The sequence below is a fragment of the Monodon monoceros genome, unplaced genomic scaffold, assembly GCF_005190385.1.
Source record: "Monodon monoceros isolate NGI ecotype Baffin Bay Population unplaced genomic scaffold, NGI_Narwhal_1 Super_Scaffold_12, whole genome shotgun sequence".
Classification (NCBI taxonomy): Eukaryota; Metazoa; Chordata; class Mammalia; order Artiodactyla; family Monodontidae; genus Monodon; species Monodon monoceros.
Window position 1 is genome coordinate 29022653 of NW_021703768.1, and position 15033 is coordinate 29037685.

At 43.5% G+C, this 15033-nt stretch overlaps 2 protein-coding genes across 11 annotated transcripts in view; both read left to right on the forward strand.

Annotated features, from left to right (window-relative positions):
• Positions 1-4619, forward strand: part of RAI14 (retinoic acid induced 14) — a 150158-nt gene extending 145539 nt beyond the window's left edge. For 9 of the 10 annotated variants that reach the window (XM_029219121.1, XM_029219128.1, XM_029219122.1 and 6 more), the window contains one exon: positions 678-4619. In XM_029219121.1, coding sequence (XP_029074954.1) covers positions 678-755 — 78 coding nt within the window. In that variant the 3' untranslated portion in view covers positions 756-4619. The remainder of the gene's footprint in view (positions 1-677) is intronic. The other variant, XM_029219125.1, reaches the window with a different exon arrangement.
• A 4740-nt stretch (positions 4620-9359) lies between these two features.
• TTC23L (tetratricopeptide repeat domain 23 like) overlaps positions 9360-15033 on the forward strand; it is a 44270-nt gene continuing 38596 nt past the window's right edge. Inside the window, 2 exon segments of the mRNA XM_029219130.1 lie at positions 9360-10254; positions 11825-11899. Coding sequence (XP_029074963.1) covers positions 11832-11899 — 68 coding nt within the window. The 5' untranslated portion in view covers positions 9360-10254; positions 11825-11831.

Genomic DNA, 15033 nt, shown 5'->3' on the forward strand with positions numbered 1-15033 from the left:
TTGGGAGCCCCATGCCCTGTTAACCAGGAGCAGCCTCCTTTGTTGGGAGCCTGAGGGAGGGTGTGGGGGCAGCTGCCCATCAGGAGGAGGGGTCTAGGTGTTATTTTCCGGGTTTGATGATATTCTCAGAGCCATCCGTACCATCTCACTACTGCAACTGTTGGTGCTTTGGCTGGCTGGGCTCACATTCGCTACTGAGATGCCAGAAACCCTTTGCTGAGGAGTCTGGTAGGAGACCCAGCCCCCTCATCCTCCGGAGGAAAAAGAGCAGGGTTGTGTCTTTGACTCAGCTCCTCCTAGAAATGTGGGAATGGGTAGGGCCAACATTTCCTTGAAGATCGGGGAGGGTGGGAGGGCAGTGGGAAGCCAAGGGCTCATCCCAGCCAGCCATCTCACTCCCCAGGTGAGGCAGTGCCAGGATTTAGTTTCTGAGTGTTGTTTTCTTTTGTTTTGGTTTACACCTTTTTGATGTCATTTTTCTAACAAGTGCTTTAGCTTTTCAGTGTTCAGCCTCCCCTCTACCTCTGTTGTTTTCTGCATTTTGAAGTTCCTGTGGGGCAACAGCCTCTGCCCTTCATTCACCTCCTTCCTCGCTCCCCCATGGTCCTGCGTGATTTGTGTCCAAGTCATGATATCGTAGGTTATTCTAATGAGTGTCTTTTGTTGGAATTTCCTAGGGCCAGATGGATGAAGATGTCCAAAAAGTACTGAAGCAAATCCTCACCATGTGTAAGAACCAGTCCCAGAAGAAGTAAAGTGGATTCCTTGGCAGGACACTGGCCCCTTGTTGTCCACCTTGTGTTAGATCCGGAGTTGCTGGCAACCACTGCCATTGTTCTCATTCGTGGTATCACTGTGACCCTTGTAATAGAGCTTCTTCCCTTTCCAGAGGCTTCTTTCTGAGGATGGGTCCCAGGAGAAGACTGTCCTCCTCAGAACCGCTTAGAAACTTCGAAGCAGCAGAGGTGAAAGATGCTGTCATCCCTTCTGATTCCAGAGCTGGGATCGTCCACGCTGGTGGCAGGCATCCTCCTTGGTACCTGCCCAGCTGAGGGACTTCATCACTGAGTGACACATCGATGCTCCACGCAGCCGTGCTTCCGTTGCTACACTCAGGCTGTGCCGTTCAGCACAGCAGTGTTCTTTTTGCCTTTGGTTTCCTACCCCCCAAACATGACTTAATTTCTAACCAAATTAGTATGGCACTAGTTACGAGCTGCATGCTTTAGACCCTTTATCGTGGTATCTTGTGGATTTAAAAATGCTAATTCCATCTTTTTCTTCCCCATCTGCCTTATATTTCTCACCACCCCGCTTATCAATCTTATAGTTTGATGAGCACTGTTAACTTAGATATGAAGTTTTAAAACAAAAGCAAATTGCCCTTAAAAGTTCTTTTTAAGTAAACCGCTGACATATTGCAAATTTTCTATGCAAACTTGCCTCCTGCTGTTTCTTATGCACGAAGCTCAGGAAATCCAAACATTTGTGCTCAACAAGGGATAGTAAATTGCGTGTTTACAGCCAAAAGAAATGCCTCATCATTTTTAACCTCAATTTTTTAAAAGTGTTTTTTTTCCTCTGCAATATTTTTATTGGCTCTTAAAGATGTTTTCATATCTAAATCCCTAAGTAAGTGAAATTTACATTAGACTGTATCAGCAAAATATTTTCTAGGTAATCATGTTTAAGACTTTAAAAAGTATATAACTTTCTCCTCCGGGTTTTCAGCTATAGCAGGAGGTGGCTCTGTATTCCAAACTCAAAATGAGCTGCCACCAACACCCCTAGACTTCCTGCCATCGTGTTCTCAGAACTGTAGCACGTCTCTGAATATAGTAAATCCTCTTTTACCCACTGAATATTTTTGAATGCCCCAACTCTACCAGCACCTGTAAATTATCTCTAGAAGGGCTGTTAGTACCAACGAGTTTTTCAACTTTGAAGCAAAAAATCCTGGTAAACATTATGGTGCCTAGCTGAGGTCTTGGGAGAAAACATTCCTGTTCACTTTACTTTCAGGTTAACTTGCTTGCAGCTTCCCTTACAGCCTTGATCTTATTGAGAGATGTAAACTGAATTACGGAAATCTCTAAAGTATAGAACTGAAAGCATAGGCCGGCTCCGACAGGGCCGCCTGGGCTCAGAGGCCACTTGGTAGCACTGTGTTGGATGAGGACCAACGACAGCGAAGCAACACCGGCTTTCGAGCCTGGTGTTAACCTTTCTTAAGTTGTTTATAGTTCGGCAATTTCGAACACCCTCCAAAGAAAACTGTGAAAGGACTTTCTGTCACAGCACTTAAGAAAACACAAAACCATCCCCCTCCCAGCTCCACACAGAAATGCTGCAGAGTTGTAAAACTTGAGACATTTTGTAGGACGCCTGACAAAGTGTAGCCTTTTATCTTGTTTCAGGATGCATATTTATTACAAGTACTCTGGTTAAATATTGAAAAGTTACATGCTGTAGTTTAGCATTTTGCCTTTGTAATTTACAGAAAGTATTGCAGAAAATAAACTTTTGTTTCATTTTGCATCTCTGTGGTTGATTTGGGGCACCTTCGTAAGCATGCCTGTACAGCTTCTGAAGTTCAGCTAACTAGCATTTCGGGTCAAAGGTTTTTATACCTTGTGTTGTGCTCCACCGGTGGCCGTTGTCCGCAGTCTCTCACACAGTGTGTCATATCATTTCGTCCCCTAGCTCCTGGGGTCACCTTGAACTCTACCCCAAGCAACACCCACTTTTGGGCACTTGCATCACAGTTCTTTCATTTAAAATTGCCTCTCAGTTGATCTGTAGTCTTTTTTTTTTTTTTTAACTATTTAAAAGCTTCCATTAGATTTTTTTTTCTCTTTTTTTCTTTGCTTTTTTGAAAAAGTAATACATACACGTGGTTTTTCTTACATTATCGTATCACATTACAAGGTTAATTCATTCCTGAAAAAAACTCCTGTAGGGTGAATTCTTCCAGGTTGAAAGCATAATTAAAACACCAGAAATGGGTGCAATTATTTAAATAGCTAACATGGTTCTTCATAACACAGCATAACGAGGCCATCTCCCTTCATTAAGGCCATTTCCCTTGCTAACAATATGATTCTACTGCCTCGCTCTCAGCTCCTGTTGCCAAGGCATACCATACATACTCAACTGAACCCTTCCTCAAGCCCCACCTCTGGGAGGAAAAAGGACAAAAGAGATCAATGAAAATAATGCAAATAGTGTCTGAGGTTAGTACTATTTTAAATTATCCAGTGTGCACCCTGAAAGGAGAACTCACCTCAAGAGAGGCCAACCATTCAACTCAGATGATTTTTTTTTTTTTTTTTGCCACGCCTCCCAGCACGCGGGATCTTAATTCCCATACCAGGGATCGAACCTGCGCCCCCTGCAGTGGAAGTGTGGAGTCTTAACCACTGGGCCACCAGGGAAGTCCCAGAAGATGATTTCTTGGTGACACTCAAATGAGCACTTAACCTAGATAAATCCAAACCAGACTTCTTAAATGAAAAGAACTGCCTCATATGCCAAAGGCAGGGTCTGAAAAGAAACTGTCATCCTGCAGCAGTGGTTATATATCACGGGATATAATTGTAGGATAAATGAGATAAACTGAAAATAAATCTCTCCTCCTGATTCTTAGTTTACCACCCCAGAAGCAACAGCTGTTAAGTTTCTTGAATGACCTAACACATTCTATGTCTGTGTGTACATGTAGGCATGTATTTTATTGTCCCCTTTAAATATAGACATTTCTGGACCATACTTTTTCCACTTACAACATCCTGGAGACTGTTCTTTGTCAGCACACATCCTTTTTAACTGCTGCATGATGCTTCATAGTACGTGCTTTTTTTTTTTTTTAAACTAACTCCTCATTGATGGGCAATTAATCTGCTTCCAGTATTTTACAGCCCTAAAAATGATGTGACGGCTATGCTGTGTATGCATATGTGTGAGGATCATTTGGATAATTTTCAAATTGCCCATTTTCACACTAGCTTCCATCATGTGATACAGGAATGCAGAGGATAAAAGTAGAATAGCGTATGGGTCATCACAGTGAGTGGGCAAGAATGGCCTTTTTCTTCACATTGGTTACATAAGAGTCATCAACTTGTTTTTCTTACATAGACTTTCAGACTGACTCCAAAGCCTTTAATAATTAAACCCACCAATCTTGAGATAAACACATGATATGCCACGTGGGGAAAATGCTCCCAGAACATGATGATGCACAACCTTTTGCCATGTGGCCTAACTGTGGAATGCTGGGTGCTGACAGCAGTAGAAACACCATCCAGCAAAGATGGGGGTGAGGCAAGGTTTAAAAGGCAGACTGCAAGGCAAAGAGTGAGCTGGAAAAAGTAACAGACAGAGGCATGCACAGGAGCAATTTCTGTTCACCTGTTCAGGGCAGAGAGCTGTCCAGCATTCGGGGAGTGTGCGGCATATTTGTGAAACAAAGGACAAAAGCTCAACTATGACGGTCGCCATAATTGGGCCACAGGAGCTGGTTGAGGGAGCGATCAAAGTGGGTTCCAGGGGATGGAAAGGCTCCCTTGAAGAGTAAATCCCCAAGAGATGGAGGCGAGTAGAAGAGAAGGGAAGAGACGTTTCTGTATATTCAGTATAAACCAAGCCCTAAAAATGGGAAGAAACAATATTTCAGGAACGGCGACTGGATGTACCAGATTATTAGTGGAGGATGTGGAGGGGGGAGAGAGAGCAGGACATAGCCAAATAACGTAAGCTTTTAACAAAGGAGGGGGGTAGTAAGAGTTACCTATCTGTCACCTTCAGATGTTTTTAAACCTATACTTTTATTTTTTTTTCAAAAAAAACCTTCTTGAGGAAACGTTATTGAGATCAATACTTCAGTTTCAAAATCACAGTAAAAATGGAGTTTGTTGTTCCAGTTTTGAATTTTTCAAATTTTAGGAACATTTTTAAACAAAACTTGAAAAGATTTTACACTGAACACTCATGTGCTCATCACCTAGAGTCAAGCATTAACATTTTACTAGACTTGCCTTGTATGCATGTCTATCCACTTATCTATCCCAATTTCCATCCATTAGTCTGTTTCTTTTTGAGACATTTTTAAATAAGTACAGAACATCCACACAGGCTACCCTGAAAATTTCAGTATACATATCATTAACTAGGTTTTAGTATTTGTTTGAAATTCTTTCTAGGTAAAATTTACATAACAATGAAATGCATAAATATTAAGTGTACCATCTGATAAGTTTTGACAAGTAAATATGCCTGGGCAACAAACCCTATCAAGGTATAGAACGTTACCATTAGCCCAGAACATCCCCTCATCCTCCTTCCTTAAAATTAGCAAAGCCTGAAGGTATATGGGACAAAATCCAGGAGAAACAAGGCACACACTTCCAGGTGCCCTCTTCCAGTGGAGTTACATGGATATAGCTAATTGTCCCAGCAGTGATGTGTGACAACACTTCGGAAGTCTGGCCAGTCAGATTAGCCCACCCAAGCCTGGGTAGCCAGGACTTTATTGGGGATCCATCAGGAAGGCTGAAGTACCTGCATAACAATTTCAGCTATTCAGATTCCAGACCCCCCAGAGCAAAGACATGCATTCATCATACATCACATTTTAAGAATGAACTATTTAATCGGATTTGTACCACTTGGCCCAAAATGTCAAGCATACAAAAATGTTCTCAGACAGAATATTCTAATGGATCAGAACTCATTTCCCAGGAGCCAGTCTGAGGCCAGTCCTGAAGATAGGCATCTGTAATGAATATGCAGGTTCTGAGCAACCCAGACATGTTAATTAATCCTTTAAACCTATACATGTAAATCAAGTTAAACACTCTGGTAGGTAGAATAACACTCCCCCAAAGAGGCTCATGTCCTAATTCCCTGGAATTTAAATAGTTTATGTTATATGGCAAAAGAATAAAGTTCGCACATAGAATTAAAGTTGTTATTCAGCTGACCTTAAAACAAGGAGATTACCCTGGGTTACCCTGGTAAGGCCTGATGTAATCAAAAGGGTCTTTTAAAGCAGGAGAAGGAGTCAGAGATTTAAAGATGCTACACTGCTGGCTCTGAAGATGGAAGAAGAGCCATGAACCAAGGAAGGCAGGTGGTTTCTAGAAGCTGGAAAAGGCAAGAAAACAATTCTCCCCGAGAGCCTCCAGAAAGAACCGGTCTTGCTGACACCTGATCTCTAGGCCAGTGATGGTCATTGCAGACTTCTGACCTCCAGGACGAGGACATAATAAATTCTTGTTGTTTTAAGCTGCTAAGTTTGTGATGACTTGTTACAGCAGCAACAGGAACCCAATATACACAGAGAGGCCAGAATCTCTACTAATGGATAGTTCCTGAAGATTACTCAGTTTATTAAGTGTTATTGAACACTAGTAATAAGCCAGGCACTGTGCTGAACGCTAAAGGCTCAGTGGTGGATATAAATCTGCTCACAAGAACCTCACATCTGGTCAGACAGGGCCTGCCACCTAGCAGGTATTCAGTATTCACTGGGTGGGTGGGTAGGTGGAGATTTAGATGGATGGATTGCCCATAAGGCCCTGCATGACCTCCTCTTCTGCTGACCCACTCTCCTGTCTCTCTTTTCATTCTTTTTTTTTTTATTTTAATTTAATTTTATTTTTTGCGGTACGCGGGCCTCTCACTGTTGTGGCCTCTCCCGCTGCGGAGCACAGGCTCCGGATGCGCAGTCTCAGCGGCCACGGCTCACGGGCCCAGCCGCTCCGCGGCATGTGGGATCTTCCCGGATTGGGGCATGAACCCGTGTCCCCTGCATCGGCAGGCGGACTCTCAACCACTGCGCCACCAGGGAAGCCCGACTCTCTTTTCATTCTTAATTGAAACTTTTTCTGTTCTTGAATCCATTAAATTTGCTCCTGCCTCAGGGCTTTTGCACTCGCTATTAACATCTTACAATGCTCTTCTCGACATTTGTGTCATTTGCTCCCTTATTCCCTCGTGGTCTCTGCTCAATGCTACCTTGTCAGAGAAGCCCTTCTTAACTACACTGTATAAGCCAGTATACCCCTCCCCACATCCACATCACTTTCTAGATCCCTTGCCTGACTTTATTTTTCTCCATATAATTTGTTACTTCCATGTCAGGTGGTTCATGCCTTTCCCAAAGCTGGACCCCTTAGCAGGGGCCTGAGACTGGCTGCAGGAAGAGGCGTTTTCCTAATTCACACAAAGTTGCTGCCTATTCCCTAAGCCACCTGCCTTTTTCTAACTTGCAGAGATGTCATATTGTTTACTAGCAGCCCTGGTAGAACAGAAGCTCTAGGAGAGTGAAATCTTTGTCGCTTTGTTCGCTGTTGCTTTCCCTAATGCTTAGAAAGAACAGTGTCGGGCACATAGCAGGTATTCAACGGTATTTTTCCTTGGATGGATGGACAGATGCATGGAAAAATTCAAAAGTAAATGGAGTGCCAATAGACTTGTGAGTGTCACTATGAGACTCACAAGTGGATGGGATACCGTGGGAGCTCAGAAAGAAGGTATCTAACCCTGCCTTGAGAGGCTGGAAAATGTGTTTTAAGAAATTACACAGTCCAGGGACTTCCCTGGTGGTGCAGTGGTTAAGAATCGTCCTGCCAATGCAGGGGACACAGGTTCAAGCCCTGGTCCGGGAAGATCCCACATGCCGCAGAGCAACTAAGCCCGTGCGCCACAACTACTAAGCCTATGCTCTAGAGCCCATGAGCCACAACTACTGAAGCCTGAGAGCCTAGAGCCCGTGCTCCACAACAAGAGAAGCCACTGCAACGAGAAGCCCACACACCACAAGGAAGAGTAGCCCTTGCTCACCACAACTAGAGAAAGCCTGTGCACAGCAACGAAGACCCAATGTAGCCAAAAAAAAAAAAAAAAAAAAAATCACACAGTCCAAGAGAAAGTTTATTTGGATTTCCTTGTTCTTAGGTTTCACAGTCCTTGCGTTTGGAATCATTTGGAGCTAATCACATTTGATTGGGGGTTGGAAGAGTCTAGAAGTACCCTATACACATGGTTCCTCTGTGTGATTTCTGCAACAGCAAAGCTTACGGTAATCAGGATCAAAGGAGGGTACGTGAACCCGCTGTAAAAGCACTATCCCCAGATTACTAGCATTCCATTCCAGAGTTCGTGAACAGAACTAAAGCACACTTACCACTGAGACAGGAGGGAAAGGAGCAGCATACAAATGCTAGATAATGAAGAAAGGGGGCAGCTGTTGGGACGTGATAAAGACTGGCTGGAACCAGCTGAAAACAAGGTGGCTTTGAGAACAGTCCAGTCATTGACCTTTAGCTCATTATACCTTCATTGTAATCCTAAAAATCACTCTCCGTTATGCCATGACGGTTCCGAGGTAGACCATAAAATGCCAAACAGTGGGCAGTGATCCAATTCCTGGGAAATCCCCACCCTACCCCAAAATAGCGAGAATATTCCTCCCACTCATTAGCCTATGAAATTACTTAATCCATACAAACCTAGGACCCCAGGCCCCAGAACCACTCTCACTTTCCAGGATGACCCCATGCCCTGGGGCTGCTCTCACTTTCTAAAGCAGTCTGCATTCTGCCTATTGAATGTGTATCTCTCTCAATAAATACCCATTGCTTTCCCTTTACTCTGGCTTACTCTTGAATTCTTTCCTGCATGAAGCCAAGAACCCCTCCCTTGGTGATCGGTCCTAAGGACACCTGCAGGTCCCAGGATGTGACATTTTCCCCCCTGCAACTCTATAACTAACTTTACATTTGCAGCCAGGGTTAAGATGTAAGGAAAGAAAAAGTGTCACAGAGGTTTAGAACTCTAGAAGTCTTTAAAGTTCTTTTCATTTGATTTCTAATTTTACAGATGAGCTAATTAAATGGAGGCGGAGCCAGAGTGTTGGCTTTAGGGAATGGGAACTCAGTGACTGTTCTGGTACCACATGTCCCCCTCACAAGGATCAGCAAAGCAAGTGCTCAGGAAAGAGAAGTTATATTTAATACACTTAGAAACAACTTCATAGCCATTTCCTAGAATGACAGAACATTAAAACTTTCCATTTCATTGAAGACCAACTTGTAACAAGGATAAGGGAAATAAGTGTTAGAGAACAGGAAACCAGTTCTGCCCTTTATCCCCATACATGTTAAATATTCATATTAAATATTCAATATTATGTTCATAGAATCATAAAAATCTGTGGTTTATCCTCACAGAATCCTGGAACTGGAAGGGGTTCTAGAAAGCAAGCGGTACAAACACTCTCAATGTACTGGCAAGAAAATTCAGTCCCCTAGGCTGTGACTTGCCCCAGGGCACACAGTCCAAAGCAGAACCCTGACATCCTGAAGCCCAGCTCAATGCTCTCATCATCCTTTCATGCTGAGGGTTCTTTGAGAAAACAGAGAATAAAAGGGGTGGGGTCTTTCTAAAATTTTGGCTCAGGAGTTTGAGGGTACAGATTTAAACTTTAATAGGCCATCCAGGTTTTAGTTAAGAGATATTAAAGCAAATTCACTTAAATAGCTCCTCCAACCTAACTTCAGAAAGGCTATCTTGGCAGTCTTGGATCCACAGCAATTAAACTTCAGCCTCAGAACTGGAAAGAACAAACACTGAATGTAAACACCACCTGTCAAGTTCTTGGTAAATATTTTCCTTCTTTTTTTACTGAGCCTGCTCTTGTTTGAAAAGGAGAGGGACACACCAGTTCCAACTTGACTTGTCACAGCCCCTAATTCATTGTGGGGTTCATGGCAACACCCTGAAACCCGAGGCTGCTCGAGCCAGTGATGTTCATTTGGTTATTAACCACAATTGCCCCTGTACCTGTCAGATCTGAGTTACTGTTACCACTGTGGGTATTTCAGGCCACTGAAGATGGGTAGGATAAGGATACACGGTGCATAACTTAGGGCTATGTGGTGTTTGCCAAATATGCCCTCTACCCTCGAAAATATTCTCTGAACTGCTAATCATTAGCAGAACTAGTGGTCCATATCTTACGCTACTCACTTCCTGCACTCCGCTCCCTTACCCATGCGTAGCTCTAATCTTACCGGGAGTGGCAACACAGACGCTGCCAGCACCGTCAATAATTCTATCTGAGCCTTTCCTCGCGGGCCCGGAGAACCCGAATACCTGGGCAACTGTGAGGGTGCAGGGCGCGCGGAGGGGCACGCGGGGGCGAAGAGTGTCGCCGAATACAGCCCAGTACGTCCTCGCAGCTTTAAATTGGTAAGGTCGTGGAGCCGGACGCCCCTTTCCATCCTTCGATGGGATTTACCTTCTCTTCCGGCGTCGTTATCTCCGAGAGGTCCCTTTAAGAAAAACAGTAGTGGACCGTTCAGCCGCAGCAGAGGGAAGTGTGGGGACGAAGCTAAGGTCGCCCGAGTCTCGCCCGCGGGGACCGTTAAGGCAAGGGTGCGGCGGCAGCTATGGTTTGCGGGGATGGCCCGGGATTCCGCTGGGCCGGAAGTGCCCCTCGTCGCCATGGCTACAGGCGCGGGCGCCGCCCGCAACGTTCAGTTTCCATGGTAACCCCACTGTCTCAGTAGCCAGAACTCCGGCGGCGGGCGGGAAAGGTAGAGCTAGGTGAGCTGCTCTCTTCCGCAAGGCAACCTAGCGGCGGCTTGAACGAGGTCCGAAGAGGCCAGTACACTGAAGCCGCCGGCGGAAGCCGAGCCGCCTGGCTGAGGGAGCCGGGAAGCCTAGTTCTGGGCCGTGGCTCCTCTGCCCTCGGCCAGGTACGCCGCGTCACGCTTGCCTCTCGGCCCCCTTCGCCCGCTTTTCGGGCCAGAGCCTCTGCGGCCGGGGCACCGCCCACAGGAAAGAAGCCAGGGGAAGCTCGGACGTTGCTCGGAATGTGGTGTTAAGGTTTACAAAGTTAAGGCGAGACAACGGCAGAAAATAAGGAAGCGATTTGCACTTGAGAGAGGGGGGCAATGGTGGTGTTACAATTCAGGGCCATGTGAAACCGCACAGGAACAGAATTTAGGAGGTTGAGACGTCAGAACCCCTCGCCCTGGCCACAGTTTTGAAAGTAGAGATGAGAAAGACAAATTAGTGAATCTTCCTTTCTGGTCTTTTGATTGTGAATGTTGTGGAGTCTGAGTCAGAGAGCTAGCTCCTCAGGGCTCAGGTGGGAATGAGTGACATTCTGCAGGGTGAAATGAGGAGGGACTTGGTGGGTACCAATGTTCAATAAATAACTGCATTCGAGTTCGATTTGATTTAAGCGACACGGATAGCCATGAGGGTTCAATTTAGCAGATAATTACAAATCAGATTTTTTGCCATGAGTTTCAGTCATTTCCCCCATCAGCTAATGACAGCAACCAAAACAGACGCATGTGTTTTAGCTCCTTAACTAGGATCACCTATCAAGTAGTGAGATGGCCCAAGGGACACGGAGAAGAATTAACCAACAAATACACAGTTAGTAGTGAGAGCTGGTTACCTGCAAAAACAGTATCCGACTTGAGTAGGAGATCATAGTTTTGTTGATTCAGGAGCTGTTAATGTGTTGGCTTAAGGGGTAAAAAAGGTAGGGGATTTTGGAGGTAATGTGAAGTAAAAATTAGAGGAAGGAAATTTGATTCAGGGATTTAATTTGGCAAATGTCTTTAATTTCTGCTTTCCACCGTCTCCATACATGAGTGTGTGTGTATAGTCTATTTGTGGATTTAGGATGGGTTATATATTTGGGCAGTTTCATTTTAATGCTGATAGCATCCAACAAAGGGAAAACAGAACAGACTTCTAAGCGTTTTCTTTTAAAGCTGACCTCACATGTGATTCTTGGTAGGAAGAAGATGCGAGCCAGCCCCATCCGCATCCCGACTGTCAGCAATGACACCTACTGGGACTTCTGCTTCCATCTGTAAGTATCATACTCACTCAGCGGCCTGAAACATTGGGACCTCCAGTTAAAGCAAACCTTGGTGAACTTTGCATGCATATTATATAGTAGAGAAGATTGAGCTTCTGTGTTGTATGCTAATAATGGTTCTGCTCTAACGTCCATTTGTACTTGTGCAACCTATGCAAGATGGAAAACAAATGTTTTTTCCTAACTTAAGGGAAATTTCAATTTTTTTTAATAAAGATAGGTTACTTATAGCAAGATTGGTAAAGTCATGGAGAATTAAATATAGAAAAATTAATGAGAAATTGAAATTGTTTCATGAAATAAAGAGACAATAAGTAAATTAAAAATTTCACATCATAACAGCTAATCCTTATTGAGCAAATACTATGTGCTGGGCACTGTTCTAAGTACTTACGCATATTAACGCAACTAATTCCCCCAAAACCCTGTGAGGGAGGTACTGTGATTACCCCATTTTTTAGGTAAGGAATATGAATTAAAGAGAGGTTAGGCAATTTGCTCGAAGTCACACAGCTAGTAAATGCTATTCAAACTGGGCAGTCTGACTCCAGAGTCCATTCCTTAACCACTCCTCTATACCAGGGTTTCTCAACCTCGACACTATTGACATTTTGGATCCGATAATTCTTTGTTGTGAGGGCTGTCCTGTGCATTGTAGCATCCCTGGTCTCTACCTATGAGATGTCAGTAGCACTGTCCCAGTTGTGACAAGCCAAGATATCTCCAGACATTGCCAAATGTCCCCTGAGAGCAGTATCACCCTTGGTTGAGAACCATTGCTCTATACCAATGCTATCAAGTAGAAATATAACGCAAGCCACAAATGTAATATTAAATTTTTAAGTAGCCATATTAAAAGATAAAAATAAACAGGTAAATTTAATTTTAACACCATATTTATTTATTTCAATATATCTAAAATATTACATAACGTAATTCATGAAATACGTTTTCTTCAATTAAGTCTTTGAATTTCGGTGTGTGTTTTACACCTGCAGCAGATCTCAATTCAGACCAGACACATTTCACGTGCTTAATAGCCACATGAGACTAGTAGTTAACGTATTAGTGTAATTCTATACCATCTCATAAAATATCTTAAGGTTAAGGGTTATACAAATATAAAATTGAAGTTAGAAATGTAGAGTTTACAGTAGAGTATCTAGGAAATAATCAGATAATTCATATTTAATTTTACTAGTCAGAATTCACATTTATGATGGCAACATGTAGAATAGGTTAGAAACCTAGCAGATCTTTCATTTAACTGGCCTAAGTTTTTTATTCTGACTATCCTTCCAGATATCTAACTGGTCAGTATTCTCCAGGCATGTTTCTTACCTTTCAGAGCAAAATGTTCAAAGCTAGTTCAGGGCTTGGCAGTCTCAAGTCATTTGTCAAGACCTCAATGTTTCTACTTCCTTTGAGGCCCTGCTGTTGAAGCTTGCTCCCTTTGGTCTCAGCTTAATTTCATTCAAGGCTGAAATTTAAATATTTAGGGCTTATAATTTCTTTAAAAAAATTATTTATTTAAATTTATTTATTTGTTTATTTATTTATTTTTGGCTGCATTGGGTCTTCGTTACAGAGCACGGGCTTTCTCTAGTTGCGGCGAATGGGGGCTACTCTTCATTGTGGTGCGCTGGCTTCTCGTTGCAGTGGCTTCTCTTGTTGTGGAGCACGGGCTCTAGGCACGTGGGCTTCAGTAATTGTGGCACATGGGCTCAGTAATTGTGGCTCGTGGGCTCTAGAGTGCAGGCTCAGTAGTTGTGGCGCACGGGCTTAGTTGCTCCGCTGCATGTGGGATCTTCCCGGACCCGGGCTCGAACCCTTATCCCCTGCATTGGCAGGCAGATTCTTAACCACTGCGCCACCAGGGAAGCCCCTGGGGCTTATAATTTTTAATATCCAAAATTAGTAATCTCTTTGGTGACCCCAGTAGATTGAACTTCTGCTTCAGGTGGGTGAAATGTGCAGCCTACACGAAGCCTTCTATTGAGGGACTGAGCTTTCTTTCCGTGAGTTTTCTTGAGTTATGATCTCTTGTCACAGATTTCCTCCACCTTTAGTCTTTTTCAGGTATCCTAAAGGCCTTACACTTTCTTTTTCCATGCATTTGTTCATTATTTAACCAGCCATTATTTGTTGTTACTGTGAGCCAGGTATCAGGGTTTCTTAGAAACAAATGAGACTCAGCCCCAGCCCTGGTGGAGTTAACTGGCTAGGAAGCAAAGAAGACTCCGAAACAAAAGCAGGTTTTGAAAATGAGACTGTTGCGTGATTCGCACTATAGTAGAAGTTGGAGAAGACTTTTGCAAGCCCTGTAGAGGGTGTTTGTACTGCTACTCCAGTGCTAGACTTCCAGCAGAGGTGACATTCGAGTTGGAGGAGGAGTACGGAATTCACTAGGCAGAGAACAGGCAGGTTCAGCACCTGTCTCCTGATTACAGCGCTGCGCCAGCCTTCCCTGGCTTTTCCATTGAATTTGCATGTCTTCTGAAAGCACACTTCCGTTTGTGGGCAGAAGGCAGTCCTGCTGGGCCCTGGGCTTGGGCCTGAAGAAATGTTGCTGTCCTGTCCACATAACCTGGTTTGCCCACATGCCTAAATAAACATAGGTTATTTAGAACAGGACTCTGGATGGGTATTAGGATGTCATTTATTCGAACCTGGTGTAAAAGGTTGCAATTGACATTTACTTTCCTTCTAAATTTTCCTCTGTTTTTCTTACAATGAAAATTCATTACTTATCTAATCAGTGGAAAAGGAAGACAAATTTTATTTTAAAAACTATACTATGGTTGAACTTTTAAAAGCTATCGTGAATACAAAGGTGATTCCTTTGGGGGAACTTATTAATAATTAAAATTTCTGTTGTTGCTTTTAATATCTTAGAATTCTATTTCTTCTGGATCACTTTATGATGTCTCTGGTAGAGTTAGGATATGGTTATCTTTTTTGTTATATAAGATTAACTCTTTGGACTTTTATCTTTATCATACCAATTACCCATTCATAATTATGTTCAGCATCATAGTCTGAGATCTGCATGGGGTGTGTGTGTGTGTGTGTAAGGGGGTGGGCAGGGGGTGCTGGGGAAGAGGGAGATTTTCAACCCACTCAGC